The 19,621-nt window shown below is 38.3% G+C and overlaps 1 protein-coding gene across 2 annotated transcripts; it reads right to left on the reverse strand.

The window, feature by feature from the left end:
• Nucleotides 1-2,827: 2,827 nt before the first annotated feature.
• On the reverse strand, nt 2,828-19,142 carry MAT2B (methionine adenosyltransferase 2 non-catalytic beta subunit). Of its 2 annotated transcripts, none has more exons than XM_081231211.1 (7): nt 18,982-19,142; nt 10,217-10,411; nt 8,762-8,876; nt 8,418-8,570; nt 5,594-5,787; nt 4,267-4,380; nt 2,828-3,752 (listed from the first exon to the last, which is right to left on the reverse strand). In XM_081231211.1, the coding sequence occupies exons 1-7, from the start codon at nt 19,009-19,011 to the stop codon at nt 3,582-3,584; spliced, it is 972 nt and encodes a 323-aa protein (XP_081087337.1). In that variant the 5' UTR covers nt 19,012-19,142; the 3' UTR covers nt 2,828-3,581. The 2 variants fall into 2 exon arrangements, with proteins under 2 accessions (XP_081087337.1, XP_081087336.1); XM_081231210.1 differs by lacking the exon at nt 18,982-19,142 and adding an exon at nt 16,615-16,770.
• Between the last annotated feature and the right edge of the window lie 479 nt (nt 19,143-19,621).

The raw sequence follows: 19,621 nt of genomic DNA on the forward strand, positions 1-19,621 counted from the left end.
GGAAGATCCCACATGCCGCGGAACAACTAAGCCCATGAGCCACAACTACTGAAGCCCGCGTGCCTAGAGCCCGTGCTCCACAAGAGAAGCCACTGCAATGGGAAGCCCACACACCACAACGAAGAGTAGCCCCCGCTCGCCACAACTAGAGAAAGCCCACATGCAGCAACGAAGACCCTACGCAGCCAAAAATGAATAAATAAAATTTTTAAAAAAGCACATCAGTAAGAAACTGATTAAAGAAACTGTGATTCATTTACTTGATACAAGGGAATAAATGCAGCCATTAAAGAATACCTAGCTGCTTCTCTTTGGTGCTCTCCTGGTACATGGTGGACTGCAGGGCTGCTGATGCAGTGCCTTGTGGGCTGGGAGAAGGTCCTCGACCAGGTGCAGTGGCCCACATGGTCACTGGCATCAGGGCCATGGCCCAGGGGTCAGGAATGCTGAACTGGCTCACAGAAGCCTGTGGGGTAGAGGGGGGAGCAGGGGGGACTTGGTGTGATCGGAAGAATGGCTCTTATAGATGACTTGAATGTTGAAAATAATGGGAGCTAGGTTTCTCATTGTCAGAGAAAAGGAACTACAAATATAAGAAGAGGGAAGCTAAAATAAACCCTGTGGAGCAACACTAGAATTGGAGGCATTGATGTGAATCCATGATGTCAAAAATGTCAAGTCATGAAAGAGAAAAAAAGACTAAGGAACTATTCTAGACTGAAGCTGAAGCAAGATGGTAACAAATGCCATGAGTAATCTTGGATTGGACAGACTTACAAAGGACATCACTAGGACAACTGATGAAATGTGAATAGGGTCTATGAATTAGAGGATAATATTGTATCAATGTTAACTTCTTGACTTTGATGGTTACATTATGGGATATGTGGACATGTATTCTTACTTTTAAAAAACATACCTTAAGTTTATATACTAAGTAGGTGATTAGGCATCATGACTTACTCTTAAATGGTTCAGGGAGGAACTTCCCTGGTGGCACAGTGGATAAGACTCCGTGCTCCCGATGCAGGAGGCCCGGGTTTGATCCCTGGTCAGGGAACTAGATCCAACATGCACACCACAACTAAGAGTTCACATGCCGCAACTAAGGAGCCAGCGAGCTGCAACTAAGGAGCCCACCTGCTGCAAATAAGACTCAGCACAACCAAATAAATAAATAAATTTTTTAACATAAAATAAAATAAAATCTCTGTATCTTTGACAATAAACTGAAATTGGCTGAAATAGTGAATGAAGAAATATAAATAAAATTATGCTAAAGAACACACGCATTGGGCTTCCCTGGTGACGCAGTGGTTGAGAGTCCGCCTGCTGATGCAGGGGACACGGGTTCGTGCCCCGGTCCGGGAAGATCCCACATGCCGCAGAGCGGCTGGGCCCGTGAGCCATGGCCACTGAGCCTGCGCGTCCGGAGCCTGTGCTCCGCAGCGGGAGAGGCCACAGCAGTGAGAGGCCCGCGTACCGCAAAACAATAAAAATAAAAATAAAAAATAAAATAAAATAAAATAAATGGTTCAGGGGAAAATACATGTATCCTGTGTATATATGTAAAAAAGAGAAAGAGAAAATGATAGGAAAAATACAGCTAAATGCTGACAATTGTGGAAACCGGAAAAAGGGATTACAGGCATTCTATATGGTATTATGACAACTTTTCTGAATGACTGAAATTTCAAAATGAATAGGAAAAAAAAGACATGCTTTGTAACTATATAAATTCTAAGGCATAGTAAATGAAAAACAAAAAAAACCACTAAGTGCAGAAAAATGTATTATGTTACGCTATGTAAATAAAGAAAGTATGGTGAGAGTATGAACACGAATACGTATGTCAGGAGACTATATTCTGATATAGGTAGAATGCCTCCAAAAACATGCCAGAATCTTATCTACACTGGTTTCTTCCACAGATGAAAGATAAGTGGCTAGAGAAGGATGAGAAAGAAGTATTTTTACTCTGAAAATTTGAATTCTGTACTATGTGAAATGAAGTAACTTAAAAAGACAAGCCAGAATGCTTCAGTGGTTGCCAAATACAGGTGCCAGGCTGGCTACCTTAGAAGAACCTGGGGAACATTTAAAACTACATTAGCAGGCATCAATTCCAGAAATTCTATTTCAGTGGGTCCAGGATAGGGCTCAGGTAGCGGTAAAACTTCCCTAGTTAACAATAAAACATAGCATGGTTTGGGAACTGCTGTTTTAATCAAATCACCCAGACTTGATGCTCTCTAAATCCCAAATTCTAAGAAAATTAGGAAATTAGAAACAAATACTTTTTGTCTAATGAGAAAATAAGATCATAATATCTAGGGAAAGAATACTCCACAAGTGAAATTGGAAAATCTGAAACCAGGATTTGCACCGAACTCCAAATAGAAGCCAAGTCTCACTAATTACTCTACCTTTCTGCTCCCTTATTAAGGACCAAAAATATTGTGGAGGCTAAGGTAACCTGAGTATCACTTGGTATAGAAAACACATTCAAATACTCTGCATGCTTCAAAAGGAACATTCTATGTAAATCTATTACAAGAGTATATATTTACTTTCCATTTAAAAAAAGTCAGTGGGCACAACAAGTAAACACAATATCTATAACATTCTAGATCTCAAGTGGTATGTTCATCAGGGTTCATTTTATTATTGTGTTTTACATCTTAATGTATATTAACTATATTCTCTTGTATGCATCAGATGTTACATGATAAGAAGGTAATTGTAAAAAATTAGAGCAACAAAACAACAGTTCAGATATCTGGTCCTTACATTTAAAAAAGAGAAGTAAATACAAGAAAACTAAGCATTACCATGCCAGCAGTACATATTTATTATTATTCATGAATGGTCAAAAGACTTACAAGGCCCATTACTATTAGTATAACCACACATATGAAATGTCACTTAGTGACATGGAGTGAAAAGGACAGTTTCATATATATTAAAAAAATACATACACATACACACGTTCTCTCTCTCAAAGGCTCACCATTCACTGCTACAAAAGCAGGAGGCATCAAGCTGCAGGAGTTCCAATATACATAACAAGTTGAAACATCTCAAGCATAAAAACTACACTTAAGTTGCAAAAATAAAGTTTCTTTCTTCAAACATTTTGATCTGAGCTCAAGCAAAGCAAATAATGAACACCAATGGTTTTTATACTATTTAACATACTTTAAAACATAAAAGGATCAACAGATGCAAAAGTCCTGAAAATGTAGAAGTTATTTATAGGAATGAACAATGCATTTCATCCAAAAAGAAGTCTACAGCAGATGTGTTTCATCCTGGCTCTCAAATACTTGAGAATCATAATTTACTATATTCAAACAGCAAGTTAAGCCAGAACAAAATGATAAACAGAAAACTCATTACTTCAAACAAGGCATTACTGCCCTTGTTTCCTTAGACAGTTTCACTAGTGCAAGAGCATCGTTTACCTGAAAGGTCATGAGTCACAATTAAAGAGCACTCGTACAAAACTATTTCCTTTTTTCTTTAAAAAGTGCCACATACTTGACTTCTCCTTTAAAAAAAACAACAACAACACACATACACTAATGAAAGACCGTTTGTCTCCATCTCTTGTCAATGAGGAAAGGCCAGAGTGATTCTTTGATTCCAATTCGAAATGGTGTTCGCTGGCCAATGCCTAAGGTCTCCAATTTGGAGCAGTCAAGCTGAGCGTTTCTCGGACGTTGTGCTCCTAAGACAGGACTATCAGTTATCTTTAAAACAAAAACAAATAATCAAAAATAAGAAGCCTCAGGCTGAAGTTTTATATTCTCTACTTCCCTCTGCCCTCTTGCCCTCGGTGCAAGAAATCAGATTTGATCCCTGGAAAAATAAATAAAATGTCTGCCACAATCAAGACAATACTTTTTCTATAAACTTCACCAATACTCATGGGCTTCTTTATACATGGTAATTTAGAGAAAATTAACAATAGAAACTGCCAAAATACAAGCAAAGTTCACTTTGATTAGTACCAGAAAATAAAGTTATCCAAAACTTCCAAACAAGAAAAATGTTATCCATAGTACACACTGTAGTGATAGACCTGGACTTCCAAACAGTAAGGTTAGCTTGGATTTTTTTTCTTGCCCACGCCTCAAGGCTTGCAGGATCTTAGTTCCCCTACCAAGGATTGAACCTGTGCCCCCTGCAGTAGAAGCGCCAAGTCCTAACCACTGGACGGCCAGGGAATTCCCAGTAAGAAGGTTTTAAATGCCATGTACTTACCGGTCTTAAGTGGCTGCTGGGGAGGTTGAAGGTGTCTGCAATTGCACACGCCATTTCATACTTAGTCATCTGTTCATTGCCAGACCAGTGAAAGGTTCCCTTAATTGATGGATCCTGACAAGGACACAAAAAATTCAAAATGGTTTCAAACTTTTTGAGTTGAGTGGGATGGCAACTTTGACAAGAAGACTAACTTAAGCAGGTTCAGGAAATAAAATGCGTCGCTCCTTTCTGGAATGCTACACACAAGGTATCTAAAATCAAATTCCTATAAATATCCCCAGCTAAACCAGAAAAGCAATTTTTAGAATTCAGCCTTAAGAATTTTTTTAAATAAAAATGTAAGTAGCTCCCATTTTATTTAGTGGGAATCCTAAAATGATTACAGATTTTTATGAAACAGAGGCCAATTTAACAAGTATTTCCAACTACCCTAAGAAGCTAAAACCAAAACTTAACAGAACCATTTTTCAAGATGAGCTAATTGGTCATAACATCCTTAAAAATTGTCATGGTACATATTTTTTAAAATATATATATAAATTTTGATGTATTAAAAAAAGTCATGCTACTATTAATATTCTAAAATAAATCAGCCTCTAATCTTCCTTTCTGTGGATATTCTATTTTTTCAAATGCTTAAAATGAACTACTATTCAAATATCCAAAAACAATGACAAATTATTCTTACACTGGCTGAAATGATAAATCCCTATGTAGGTTCTTCTTTGCCACTACCTAAATCTTAAATAGACATTATTTAAGACAGTCTTCTTAAATGACATTAGGAGATTATTTTGCTACTCGAAGAAAAATACCACTTTTCAGTTATCTTGCAATAAGAGAATGACAGATGGGGTCTACGGTATTTGAGAAATAAAATCAAACGTAAGAGCAGAATACTTTTATTATTCATAAATACAGCCTACTATCTGAACTACTTTTGTTTGGTGTCCTTGTTAAGTTTTTAAAAAGCACTTAGAGGGCTTCCCTGGTGGCGCAGTGGTTAGGAATCCGCCTGCCAATGCAGGGGACACGGGTTCAAGCCCTGGTCCGGGAAGATCCCACATGCTGCAGAGCAACTAAGCCTGTGAGCCACAACTACTGAGCCTGCGCTCTAGAGCCCACGAGCCACAACTACTGGAGCCCATGCACCTAGAGCCCATGCTCTGCAACAAGAAGCCACTGCAATGAGAAGCCCGCGCATCGCGACAAAGAGTAGCCCCTGCTCACCACAACTAGAGAAAGCCCGCACGCAGCAACGAAGACAAAACACAGCCAAAAATAAAAATAAATTTATTTTAAAAAAAAGCACTTAGATTCTCACCAGCATCCTCTTCTCTGCTAACTGACGACACACAGTGGCCACATCTTTGACGTGTGTGGGGAACCGCTGTTGCCAGTGGTCCATGTTCGCAGACTTGTTGCTGAACTGCACTTTATCAAACATAACAGTCACGGCGCTTTCCTCAAGCTTTTCAACTTCTCCATACAGAACAGGAATTCTCAAAACAGCAGCTCCTAGAGAGTTATAAAAGCAGGTAATACTTCAAAGCTGACTGGTTCTTAAGTCTTGCTATAAGATCAAAGCGTGCAGATTTAAACAACATCATCGCAGAAAACTTGCAATATACCAAAATGACACAGCTCACCTATTTAACAAATGTGATCCTGAATATTTTTAAGTGTGTCTGTCATGTGGGGTATTTTTAATAATTATATTAATTAAATAATTTCTTCAATATTGTGGCCATTAAAAATAAAACTGATCATGACAACTAAACACAACAAGTGATCCTTGATTGTACCTAAAAAATAAATGCGATAAAGGACATTACTGGGACAAAATTCCTATACAGACTGTACTGTATTAATGTTAAATTTTCTAAGTGTGATAACTGCATTGTAATTATGTGAAGAACATCCTTGTTGAAGATACACAGTGAAGTATTTCAGGGTGAAATTCAACTAATTCTCTATGAGTTCAGGATGAAAAGAGTGTACATATAAAACACATGGCAAAACATTAACAACTGGTGAATCTATATAAAGGGTATATGAGTGTTCATCACATAGTCCTTGAAAACACTGACTAAGGAATTATGAAGTATTTCGATTTTATGTTGGTCAATACTGAGGGGTTACAACAGATTAAATAATTAATGCTTTAACTGAAATTTTTTAAAAAACTATTTAAAATTAAATTAACTTATTGCGCAGATGCAGACGACCTTTGAACAACACAGATTTGAACTGTGTGCATCCATTTATATGTGGATTTTTTTCATGTAGCACATCATATACAAGACTTGAAGTGGACAGCCTATCCTTACATAGGCATAAGGTGAGTGACCTTTAATATAAAATTAATAACGTGTTAGTTTTCTTATTGTTTTATAACTTTGTTTTCAAAGAGTTACATTACCATACAGCATGCCTCTCTTCTCTCTCATAATTGGAGAAACTCTGTACCAGTCTACCACACAGATAAGTGGTTTTAGAAAAAAATATACCAGCATTTCTAACACTGTATTATGAATATGACTGTAGTACTGTATGCCATTTAAATTTTACAAAGATTCATTCATTAGTGTATAGGCTAGGCTACCATGAAACAATCATATCGATTACACTAGGCTACCATAAAGCAATCATATTACTGCTTCTTCCTTATCAACGCCTGAATCATACCTGTAAATAAATACAAATTTCTTCTCACACTGTCTTTTCATTTTTGATGTGTAGTGTTAGTAATATGTGTAACATCTGTAGTGTTTTGTATCATATAAGATAACAATGGGAGTTCCCTGGTGGCGCAGTAGTTAAGAATCTGCCTGCCAGTGCAGGGGACACAGGTTGGATCCCTGGTCCAGGAAGATCCCACATGCCACGGAGCAACTAAACCCATGCACCACAACTACTGAGCCTGCACTCCAGAGCCCGCAAGCCACAACTACTGAGCCCACGTGCCACAACTACTGAAGCCCACACGCCTAGAGCCTGTGCTCCGCAACAAGAGAAGCCACCGCAATAAGCCTGCGCACCGCAAAGAGTAGTAGCCCCCGCTCACCGCAACTAGAGACAGCCCGCGTGCAGCAACGAAGACCCAACACAGCCAAGAAAGAGAGAGAGAGAGAGAGAGAGAGAGAGAGAGAGAGAGAGAAGAAAGGAAAGGTTAAAGACGTGACTGTCCTGGGAATTATATTTTAAAAAAATACATATAACACACAAAATATGTGTAAATCGACTGTTTATGTTTTAGTAAGGCTTCAGTCAATAGTAGGCTGTGAGTAAGTCTTCGGGGAGTAAATGGATTTCCCACTATGCAGGGATTGGCAACCCTAATCCCTGCACTGTCCAAGGGTTAGCTATATATTGATAATATATTCAAGGATGATTTCCAAAGGATAATTTATAATACCAAAAAAAAAAACCCTCAATGTGTTAGTATGGTATATATATTAGGGGATGCTTCTCAGGGATGTAGTAAAGTCTGAGGCAGGAGTTTTAGTGCAGGGAATCATTAAGTCAAATATTATGCAGCTACTGATATGAAAAAGATATTCCAGAGATGGCTCCTTAAGAACTGAAATGCATGTCTGTGGGGGGAGAAAAACCAGGTTACAAAACAACGTGCACACAGGTTTAAAAATTCAAAAAAATACTTCCATACATAAGCACAGTTGGTGCTTCTCTCTCTGAGGGAGTATTGAAGAGAACTCTTTTTATAATCTTAATCTTTATATAATCTTTATATACTTTTTATAATCAGCACATTTATGTGTGCGTATATATACACAAACACACACAGGAAAAAAGAAAAAACATACAAATAACAGAATACCGCAATCCAAGAAAAATGATATTGACCTATTTTTTGAAAGATTACAAAAATTTGTACTGTATGATTTGTTTTCTTTAACAATATTCCTGTACCCACTGATACTGGAAAAAGTCTGGAAAGATTCATAAATTCTTCAGGATTTCAAAAATTCTTGTTTTTCTTTTTTATTAACTGCATTCCCTAGTTTTTCTCCAATGATTTATGTTCCTTGACTAATTTTTTTTTAATTAGAAACATATATATACATCATAAACAAAAAGGAATCCTCAAAAGCAGTCACGTACGGGGCTAAAGAGATGTGTCTTACCTAAATTGTTCTCCAGGACAGCCCTTTCTCCTTCTAATTTTGTTTTGCCATATAGATTTAGGGGACTTGGTATGTCTTCCTCTCTATAAGGTGGGTTTGTTCCATCAAAAACATAATCGGAGCTAATGTAGATTAGAAATGCTCCAACTGCAGCTACAAAAGAAAAAAGACAGAAAGAAAAGAATCTACTAAATTACTACATGACATTACTCTTTACTGGAATTTGTAACAGCTTATTCATCATATATATAACAAATCTTTTATAAACCGTCTACAAAAGTTTAATCTTTACAAACTCAGTGATCACTCAATATCTTATGAAGACTTTATAAAGACATCATTACCTGCTTCCTTTGCTAAGTTCCCAGAAGCATCCACATTAAGTTGAGAAGCAGCATCCGGCTGATTTTCGACAACATCTGGCCTTCTCTCTGCTGCACAATGTACTATGACATGGGGCTGGGAGTTCAGCATTGATGTGTTTTTAACCCAAAAAAGGAATAAAACAGAAGAACTGTAGCCTTCCAACAGTAAATTAATTCATAGAAAATGTTTATTAAATCGACATTCCTTCAACTAAAGAATCATTGTAATTTTTAATGTAGTTTTGTCACACTTCCCTTTTTCAATGTTCAAACTTCCTGAAAGGGAAAGAGCAATTTAGCAATCCCGAGGCAAAATCAGACACAACTCTTGTTGACAACCATGCTTTTAAATCAAAAGAAGCTTCATCCCCCTAACCTGGGTAGGAGAAAAGAGCGATCATTTATGTAATTAACATGACCTAAATACTTAATAAGTCTATGGTAAAGGGAGAGGAATATCAATTGCAAATTAAATTCATAAATTCCAATCTCTTAAACCAGTCATTTAAAGAAGATTAACCATCCATAAAAATGGTATTCCCAGTTGAGCATTTAAGTATGCCACCTATACGCTAAGCACCGTGTGAGAAGCAAGGATTTCACAATCTAATGCAAAAGACAGATATGTAAAGTGACTGTTTCAATATCCGTATGACCTACATCAGGACAGAGGAATGCAGAGGGTCCTTTGTAGAGAAGTGGCACCTACTTCCCAGAGGAGTTGAGTAAGAGCTAAGATTTGGGAAGATCAGTGACATGCAGGGCTCGTGTACCCACTCACCCAACTTCCTCCTTCTCAGCAATTGCTTGAGGAAGCATGATCTGAGAGCTGTTTTCAAACTTAAATGTGCATAAGCTGGGATGGTTCTTAAAATGTAGAGTCCTAGGCCCCACCACACACTTATTGAATGAAAATCTCTGAGAGTGAAACCTAAGAACAAGTTTCCCAAGTGATTCTGATGCAGGTTTTCCTTCGATCATATTTTTAGAAAGAACCTGAACTTCTGATTTGATCAGAGGTGTAACAGAATCTAAATTTTTCTGTAAGTCTTCTGTGACCATCGCCAACAAATGGTTTAACCACTCTTGCCTTTGTGATCTCTAAAATGCAAATGAGAATATTTTGCAGTGTTGTAAGGTTTACAGATAATATTAAGAAAGGATTTGCATAGAAAGTAGTACTTAGAAGAATACTTCACAAACATAAGCATTTTACAAAATGCTTCATTTTCTGCCTTTTGTCAACCTATGTCTCAAACTAATCTTTTTAAGGATGACATATTCTTATCCATACCAAAAAAAAAGTGCACTATATATTATTGTTGCTTAATATGTTAGAGCTTTAAGTACAGTAACTTCCTTGAGAATAAGAGCATTTTTCAAGTCATCCAGACAATTATTAATAGTTAACTTATGTGTTAAAATAAACCATACCTGAAAATCATAAATGATGTGATGAACTGCATTAGAATCCAAGAGATTAACCTGCTCAAATTTTGGTCTTGCTCTTCTAAAACCACAGCCAACGGCATGCCAATTATTCTGTTGAAATTCTTTGTAAACAGCTCTGCCAAGAAGCCCAGTGGCACCAGTAATCAGAACCCGCCTGTTGGGGATGTTAACTTCCTCCTAAACGTGAAGGGGGCAGAAAAGGATTGTTTAATTTGAAAATAGTCTCTCAACGAAATCAGCCACCATCTTCATTCACTAAATACTTCAAGTCTTAATTGTATGCTTCCTTTCCCATATCTATAAGCCAATTCTTAAGTTAGAACAAAGATTAACCAAATGCATGGGTAAGTGTGTCACTTAAGAAAAAGTTTTGCCAGGGAGTAACTAAGCTCGTGCGCCACAACTACTGAAGCCTGTGCACCTAGAGCCCGTGCTCGGCAACAAGAGAAGCCACTGCAATGAAAAGCCCGCGCACTGCAATGAAGAGCAGCCCCCGCTCACCACAGCTAGAGAAAGCCCACTCGCAGCAACGAAGACCCAATGCAGCCAAAAATAAAAAATAAAATAAATAAATTTATTTTTAAAAACTTTTAATAATCTTATGCAAGAAAAAGAACCTAAGATGATACTGTAAGGAATCACCTAGTCAAATAGATTTAGATTTCCTGTGGTAATAATGGAAAAGCTTATTTTTACGATCAATGATGTCCAAATTAGTAAAAAACAGCAACTACGTTCTTACGTTTATAAAAATGCAGTTAGTTCTAAGCTTATTTACTTTATGGCCTGATTAAATACTGGGGCTATGTTCTGCTGATATGTTTCCAAATTGACATTTTTGGTCTTCAGTTTTTAATCTTAAGTTTTTTTTTCAAATCTCATTGACTTTATCATACTGTGATAGGTCCAAATTTGAGAATTCACATTTCACAGGAATTTATGTAGAAGAAAAATAAATTTGGTCCTTATAGCACTAACATTCTTTCTAAGTTTAACCAAACTGGTAAATATTCCTGCATTAACTCTTTTTTTTTTTGTAAATACTTTCATTTGTATCATTTTTTTAGATTCCACATCATATAACATTCTTTTTTAAAATTTTATTTATTTTTTATACAGCATGTTCTTATGAGTTACCTATTTTATACATGTTAGTGTATATATGTCAATCCCAATCTCCCAATTCATACCACCACCACCATCCATATTCCTGCATTAACTCTTAATTTACCTATTTAGACCAGTTAAAACAAATAAACAAAGATAGAGGATAAGAAAAAAATAAATATTTTAAACTGGTCTGTGCTGCTATTGTGAAAGGAAAAATTCCTCACACACTGAAATTAAAAAGGAACTACTATTTAAGAAACAATTTAAGTTCTATGTTTACAAAGAACTTTCTCTTCTTCCCAAGATAGGTAACACCGAATTTCCTCAGACTCTTGAATTAAGTCAACATTTACTATCAAAAAACAACAAAAAGTTTTATTAAATTTTATCAACTTGAGGCCTTTTAAATTTCAAATGTTGTTATAGTCACCTAATTCTGAGCTGTCAAAAATCTTAAATATGCACACAATAACCTTTTTTGTACACACAAAAAGACTTTTTTTTCCTAGCCCTCAATTCAGCTAACTTAGAAGACTATACATTTTTTTTTAAAAGCCCACCCAAATTAAGTATTTCTATCATACGAAAAACCTGAAATGAAAGGGCTGACAGAGATAGTACAAAGGTAAGTTCTTAAAGATATTTTTTCCTTAGTTCAACCAATTTCAAGACATTTTAGAAGTTAGAGAAAAATTCATCTATGCTCTCTGTTGCAAAACTTGGCTCTAAGCCAAATGATCTATAAAGACAAGGATTTCAGCCAGCAAAATATTTTCTTTGAATTTCTGGCAAGAAAACAACTCTACAAAGATTCTAATTGTAAAGAGGTTAAAACATGCCAAGTCTAGTAGAGATACAATCAGAAAACAATTTACACAGGATAAATACCATAAAGATCCCTGGGAAAATACTATTAACAGAGCTATGATCTGGTTTCTTCTGAGTTTCTCACTTCACTCTGAAGAAGGAAAGGAATAGACAAGAGTTCTTAGATCAGTGGTTCACAGGCTTTATTCGCTGAGGACAGGAATCGACTGGAAGGCTTTCAGATCAAGTAGATTTGGAATGAGGCCTGATAATTCGCCTTTGTAACAAGTTTCCAGGTGCTGATGCTGGTGATTTGGAAACTGAACTTTGAGAACTCCAGGAAAGTCCAAGACCTTCTTAAAGATAGCTCGTAATCAAAGAAGTCAAAAAACTGCCATCTACCTTTCTAGCAGCGACAACATCTTTCCCATTTTCCCCCTTAAAAAGGAAAACTAGAAGAAGTCGTTAAAGAACAAGCATCATGCTTGCAGTAACCACAAAATTCTTAAACAGTAAAATAAGATCTCTAGGTACTTCACTGATTCTGTGAAGCACATGTTTTCCTCATTTATCATCTCTGTTAAATGAATGAAATAAAGATGGTTTGGCAGTGTTTTTTGCTTTTTAGTGCATCTTAAAATAAGAGCCCAGATAATCTTATAATCGAGAGCCTCTTAGATTTGATGAAATACAGTATTAAGTTACAAGCACAGCAAGGCTCTTTAGGGAATATAATACCACTTAACTTTAGAAAAGGATGGGGGTTGCATGGAAAAAATACAACCTTACATCCTTATACCCTGGGATAATATGTAAGGTCCCTGGAAGAAAATATGAAACAGTCCGTGTTACCTAGTGGTCAGATGTCAACGCTCAAGAATTTTCCACATTAAAAGAGCAGGGATCTAAAGTACAAGCATTTTCTGAAACAAATGATTCTGCACAATCATATTTGAAAACCATCATGTGTTATATAAACCTACATCATACCTTTTGACCACAGGAGAAGTCCTATTAGACAGGCAGGGCAGATATCACTTCTGAAGTGAGGAACCTTGTCTACAGATGTTAAAGGTTTTGCCCACAGTAAAAGGGAAAAGGTTGGAAACAGATCTTGGGCCCTTTTGCTTCTATCATCCAGCCAAATACATACTGAGTTCTGTCTCAATCCTTTGAACTTATACTCGGTTTCATGATGATTAACCACACTCTGTAGCATTGAGAAGTGACTCCATCTCTATTGATCTAACTCCTCACTGGTGAAATGAGGCATTTGGACAAGATGCCTAAGGCTCTTCCAGCTTTACAGTCCTACAATTCCATATTATCCTTACCACAGAGGGATCTGAATAGAGTGAAAGAACGTTCATTTACTTAAAGTAACTTATCCTCTTTTCATACAGTTCTCTCTAGAGACTCAATGAGCACCTTTTGTCACCAGTATACGAACTCAACAAGATGTTTTCATTTGGACTGCAAGTTTATTGGTTAGCAAATAAAATATGCATCACTCTGAAATTAAAAGAGGCCAAACAAAACTATCTCTTCTATATTTGACTTTGTATAAACAAAACTCTACCTGAAGCTTCTTAAAAGCACACTATTTTGATTTTTTTTTAATAACAAATTTAATCAGTTATACATATACATATGTTTCCATATCCCCTCCCTTTTGCGTCTCCCTCCCACCCTCCCTATCCCACCCCTCCAGGCGGTCACAAAGCACCGAGCTGATCTCCCTGTGCTATGCGGCTGCTTCCCACTAGCTATCTACCTTACGTTTGGTAGTGTATATATGTCCATGCCGCTCTTTCACTTTGTCACAGCTTACCCTTCCCCCTCCCCATATCCTCAAGTCCATTCTCAAGTAGGTCTGTGTCTGTATTCCTGTCTTACCCCTATGTTCTTCATGACATTTTTTTTCTTAAATTCCATATATATGTGTTAGCATACAGTATTTGTCTTTCTCTTTCTGACTTACTTCACTCTGTATGACAGACTCTAGGTCTATCCACCTCATTACAAATAACTCAATTTCATTTCTCTTTATGGCTGAGTAATATTCCATTGTATATATGTGCCACATCTTCTTTATCCATTCATCCGATGATGGACACTTAGGTTGTTTCCAGCTCCGGGCTATTGTAAATAGGGCTGCTATGAACATTTTGGTACATGTCTCTTTTTGAATTATGGTTTTCTCAGGGTATATGCCCAGTAGTGGGATTGCTGGGTCATATGGTAGTTCTATTTGTAGTTTTTTAAGGAACCTCCATACCGTTCTCCATAGTGGCTGTACCAATTCACATTCCCACCAGCAGTGCAAGAGTGTTCCCTTTTTTCCACACCCTCTCCAGCATTTATTGTTTCTAGATTTTTTGATGATGGCCATTCTGACTGGTGTGAGATGATATCTCATTGTAGTTTTGATTTGCATTTCTCTAATGAGTAAAGATGTTGAGCATCCTTTCATGTGTTTGTTGGCAGTCTGTATATCTTCTGTGGAGAGATTTTTTTCTTTTTAAAACAGGAGAAATAGCCCTCTAAAAATTATTTTGGACCATGACTCTGTAAATTACTTTAGTTCTGCAAAACACAGGAATGCCCAAACACTTCAAGGAACTCTGAATAGAGGAACAAAAAGCTGTCTAGTTAACCCAAAGAATAATTAAGAGTTGAAGATACTTTGTCTGCCTGAAAAGTCTATTTTGCAATTTTTATTCTTATGGGTCAGGAATATTAAACACCACTTTAAGTTGCCCTGAACATATGTGCCTCTTATCCTATAAACTCTTAGATGTACAGAATTCAGTAACTTCAGGTGACCAGATTTACAGACAACCCCCCCAAAAAAACCTTGAAAAAGTAAATGCATATAAATAAACGAAGAGCTATAGCTCTTATTATGCCATCAAATCAAATAATACCAAACTGTACAGGTAATGGAAGATAAATGGCCCTTTCAAAATGGTCTACACAGTACTCTGGAAAAGAGGTTTCTACTTTAGCACACTTGGATTAACTTCTACTAAAAAATGTCCTAGAAAAAGTCAAGAGTGAAACAAAGCAAATATCTAAAGAGAGATCTTCTTAAATGTTAGTGGTAAATGTAATTATACTTTGCTATTTTTAGAACCTCTTCAATTTGGCAAAGCTTCACACTGATTTATATGATTCTTACAACATTCCCCTTGAGGCAGATCTTTGAGGAGATACTCCTGGACTTTAAAAAACTTTAAATACCTAGGTGACACTTGTCTAACTCCTACTGGCACCCTATTGTACCCCAGTCAGTATTATTAACAGGAACCACTACAGTCTATTTCTCAGACATAAACTATAAGACACGAGCAAGTTTTAATTCCGGTTTTGAGAGCAGCAAACATGTGCCAAGCTTTTGGTTGTGCAATTTTACTGAAGGAAAATCCATTTTTATTAGTCTACTGAACTCCTACTGTGAAAACTGATTAAGCTGTATATACATACATGTGCACATATACACTGACATAAACAATATGTAACATTACAGCACTCAGCATTGTTTGGGGTACACAGGAACAAGAGAGGTTTAAATTGCCCATTATTCTAAACTTACCCCCCAAATACCAAAACGATTTCAAAACACTAAATATGCTGTATTTTGAAGGCGTAAAAATTCTGCATAATCAAAAATAGCCATCACCTATGTCCTCCCTTATATCCTTAAGATATGTTGGCCTGGACATTAAAATTCTTCTTATCCCCAGTGCTAGATATATTCTGTGGACTGATGAATGCTGGGGGGCCTGGAATGAAACAGGAGAGAATGGAGGCTCTCCAAACACAGTAGTAGCTTTCGTTTATGCAACCTCCGTAGTGGTTCGAATAGATCTGTATTTGAATCCCGCCTGTAACCTTACTGAATGAACTTGGGCCAAGGACTCGCCCTCTAAGCCTCAATTTTCTTATCTGTAAAATGGAACAAAACCAGTATCTTATAAATATGAGAACTAAAGTAAATAATTCATGTAAAGTGCATAACACAGTGACGAGTTCAGTAACTTTTCAACTCCAATCCTGTTATTATTTCTGAAAAGCCACCTGGCCCCTTCTTTCTTAGGGATACGAACTGTTAAGACCGAAGGATACGAACAAAGGATGAAAAAGAAATTTAGAAATAATCAAAACTGAAACAGCTCTGAAAACCCCTCTTCGTTCCCGGGAGGGGAGACAGGAGGCTCGAAACTGAAACCCAACCTACTCTTTTCCCGTCACAGCGGCTGAAAAAGAAAACACAGAAGGGTGTGCACCGAAGTAAACAAACTCGGCGGCGCCGCCCTCGCCGCCCGGGGCCTCCGACTCCGGCAGGAGGCGTCTGGAAAACCACTCGAGCGCCCGCTGCAAGACTCGTCCCCCTCAGTACACTCAGTTCCTACGAGACGCACCTCCCCTCCCCGCCCCAAGACCCGGGCCGACTCCCTCACCTCCACCAAACGGCAGTTCCCGGGAACAAAGTGGATAGAGAGCTCCTTCTCCCGCCCCACCATGCCCGCCGTCTTGGCGCCGCCGCCGCCGCAGCAGCAGCCGCCACTTCCCCCAGCCCAGAATCGCCGCGGTCCGCAGCTCTAACGCCCTCGGCCCGCCTCCCCTAGGTCCGGGCCAGCCCCCGCTCACCGCTTCCGGCTTCCGCCGCCAAGACCGCGCCCCTTGATTGGCCACGCTCCGCCGACGCCCCAGAAAGGGGACTGGCGCGCTCGGGACGCTCCCAGCCCACGCGCCAACTCTTAAAGGGAAACAAAGGCGCTGGTCTTAAGCAAGGACTGCGAGTTTTGTTTTGGGGCCGGGGGCGGAGGGGAAGGAGGAGTTGTTTATTTTGTGTGTTTTTCCTTCTCGACTAGGTAAGGATTGAATTGGATCGCCTAGACTTGCGCAGTGCATAAGAATCTACTGCATAAGAATCTACTGGGCACGTAATACATAAAGTGGGATAAAATAGTTTAAAGTCATGGTGGGAGCGGGGAGGCGGGGGGGTGAGGGGGAAGGGAGGAAGCACAATGGACCTGTGTCTCTAGAGCATTAAGAGTGTTTTTTGAGAGATTTAGAAAGACACTGGAATAAAAATAAAAGTGTTGGTATCTGAGTCATTAACACCTCAAGAACCCATTTGTCTTTCCGGGATGCTAAAAAGTAGTACGTGTGAAATTCCAAAGATGTCGAACTAATTTTGACTAGTTAAAAATAAAAAGATGTGGGAGGCTGGGGGATGAATTATTTGGGTGCCTCTTCAAAACGCAGATTCTCGGACTTTACCAGTAATTGCAGAATGAGCTGTGGTAGTAGAGCCTGGGACTTCTGGTGGATTTAACGGGAGTCCAGATCACTTGAGAAGCACCGCCTTCAGGCTGCAGCGTCGGGCTACACGAGCCGAAACTCCGCTACCAAGGAAAATTAAAGGAACCAGGGGAATATAGTAATACTGAACCTTCTACCACCTGGATCGCGCTTTTTTAAAGTGACAAAGACAGCTCTAAGCGTTGAGGCTGACCTAGCACTTAATTACAAATGATTTCTCTTCCAGTTCAAATCCGAAAAGCCCCCGGCCAGCCGAGATGCTTATGAAATTTACTCGGGGGGGGGGGCGGGGACCAGAGCATGGACCGCATAGGTTTCGCCAACTTTCCACCTTACAGTCTTGAGTGTTCTTGTCCAGACATACAGGATACCAAGACCTTAAAAGTCGCCCGCAAACGTGATTACTGTTTGGATCTTTCTAAAACATTATTTTCGTAAACCTTGTTTTGGTTTAATCTTAGAGCTCAACGCTAAGCAGCCTTTAAAATTTTTTTTCCACATCTGAGTCCCGTGACTTTCCTTCCTACCCAAACCCCAACAAGAACTCATTTCCTTATTTGCATAAGCATAAAGTTTCTTTGGAACAGTAACAGATGACAGCCTGAGACCCCCCCATGTTTTAATCCAGAATGTTAATCAATTTAGCATTATTTAGAGTCCTTGAGAAGAATGCCCCAAACACTAAACCATGCATAATCTGCAAACAACAAAGAAAATGTGCGGGTGGATTTTGGGAGAGCGGATTCAAGATCCTCTTGATCCTCCTCTCTTTAAGGAGCGGGAATTTTTGTGAAGTTTCTAGTTGCAACGTGTGATGCAGTCTGATCTTTCCAGGAAAAAAAAATGTGTTCAACGCGAAGACGGTTTAAGGTCATGCATATGCAATTAGCATTTTGAGTCTCAGAGCAGCCCTATCTAGAGTGAGGAACAAATAGAGTTTACTTGCCTGCGTTTGAGGATCTGGTTTCATGTTTGCCAGATAAAACGTGGGTATGGTTCCAGGGGCACATGTTCGTGTATGGGTTTTAATCATTCTTTTTAAAAATGAAAGTTTCTTTGTGAATAAAAACGCCACTGTTACACAGACAATATCCAAGTTCCTGTGGTGGCTAAGTCTATAAATTTAACGACAGCAATCTGGAGATAAAAGTTAGGTTAGCAGATTCATTTCATGCCAAGACAAAGAAAAGCTGGAGCACACAATTATAGATAAAAATCGTTATTTATATAGGACCTTCACCTACATCACTGCATTTAAACTGCTGTTCTGTTTTGGATTTTATTTTTGTCAATTGAGACTTAGCTGAGCTCTCCATACAGCGTCAATAATTAAAGTTGCTTTATTATTCTAAGTCCCAAAGTTACACATTTTAAAGAAATGAATGACACTTATTTGTTTTTTTACACACCCTTTCGGCTTTTACCAGACCTTCATTGGGATTCTTTTAAAGAAACTCTTAACTCCAGAATGCTTATTTTCTTGAATAGCTAACTCTTACCTGTTCCATGTTCTCCGGCATTTCAGGCATGATTCCAAAATTATCTCAGGAAAAAGATTTAAGATGGGTCTCTGCCTCTGCCTCCTCGGGCTGGGTCTTTGTTCTGCCTGCAGAGAGCGCAGGCACGCGAAAACGTGAGCCACAGCTTCACTCGACCTTTGAAATTAGCATTTTGAGTCCAATCCCAGAATCTCGTGCAGTTTTCCACATTGCAGTAAACTGGCAGCTGATTCCCCGTGGCAATCTTGAAAATACCCAATGAGAAGTTTCATGTTTTATTGCCAGCCAAATGAAGGTCCATTATCAAAACCATTAGGAAAACCAACTTTTTTTTAAAGAAATAAAGATGTAACAACAAAAACTTCCTGTGAAAACTTGTTGCAGTTTTCTCTTGCAAAAGAAAAGCAAGAGCCAGCAGTTGTTGGAAAGCACACAGACTATGCAATTGATTTCTGTTCTGAAATATTTTATTGAGTTATGCCTTATTACAACAGAATCCGTTTGGTAAAGTTCGCCAGTGCTTTCCCAACCCGTGCTTTCTAATTAACTATTTCAAAGGATGGTAAAAGGCACTGGTGGTAACAATACGAGGAAATTAAAACGCAACAGGTTATTTCCATGAACAGTGTCCTGCCCTCTG

Source organism: Mesoplodon bidens (assembly GCF_964165515.1).
Source record: "Mesoplodon bidens genome assembly, chromosome: 4".
Classification (NCBI taxonomy): Eukaryota; Metazoa; Chordata; class Mammalia; order Artiodactyla; family Ziphiidae; genus Mesoplodon; species Mesoplodon bidens.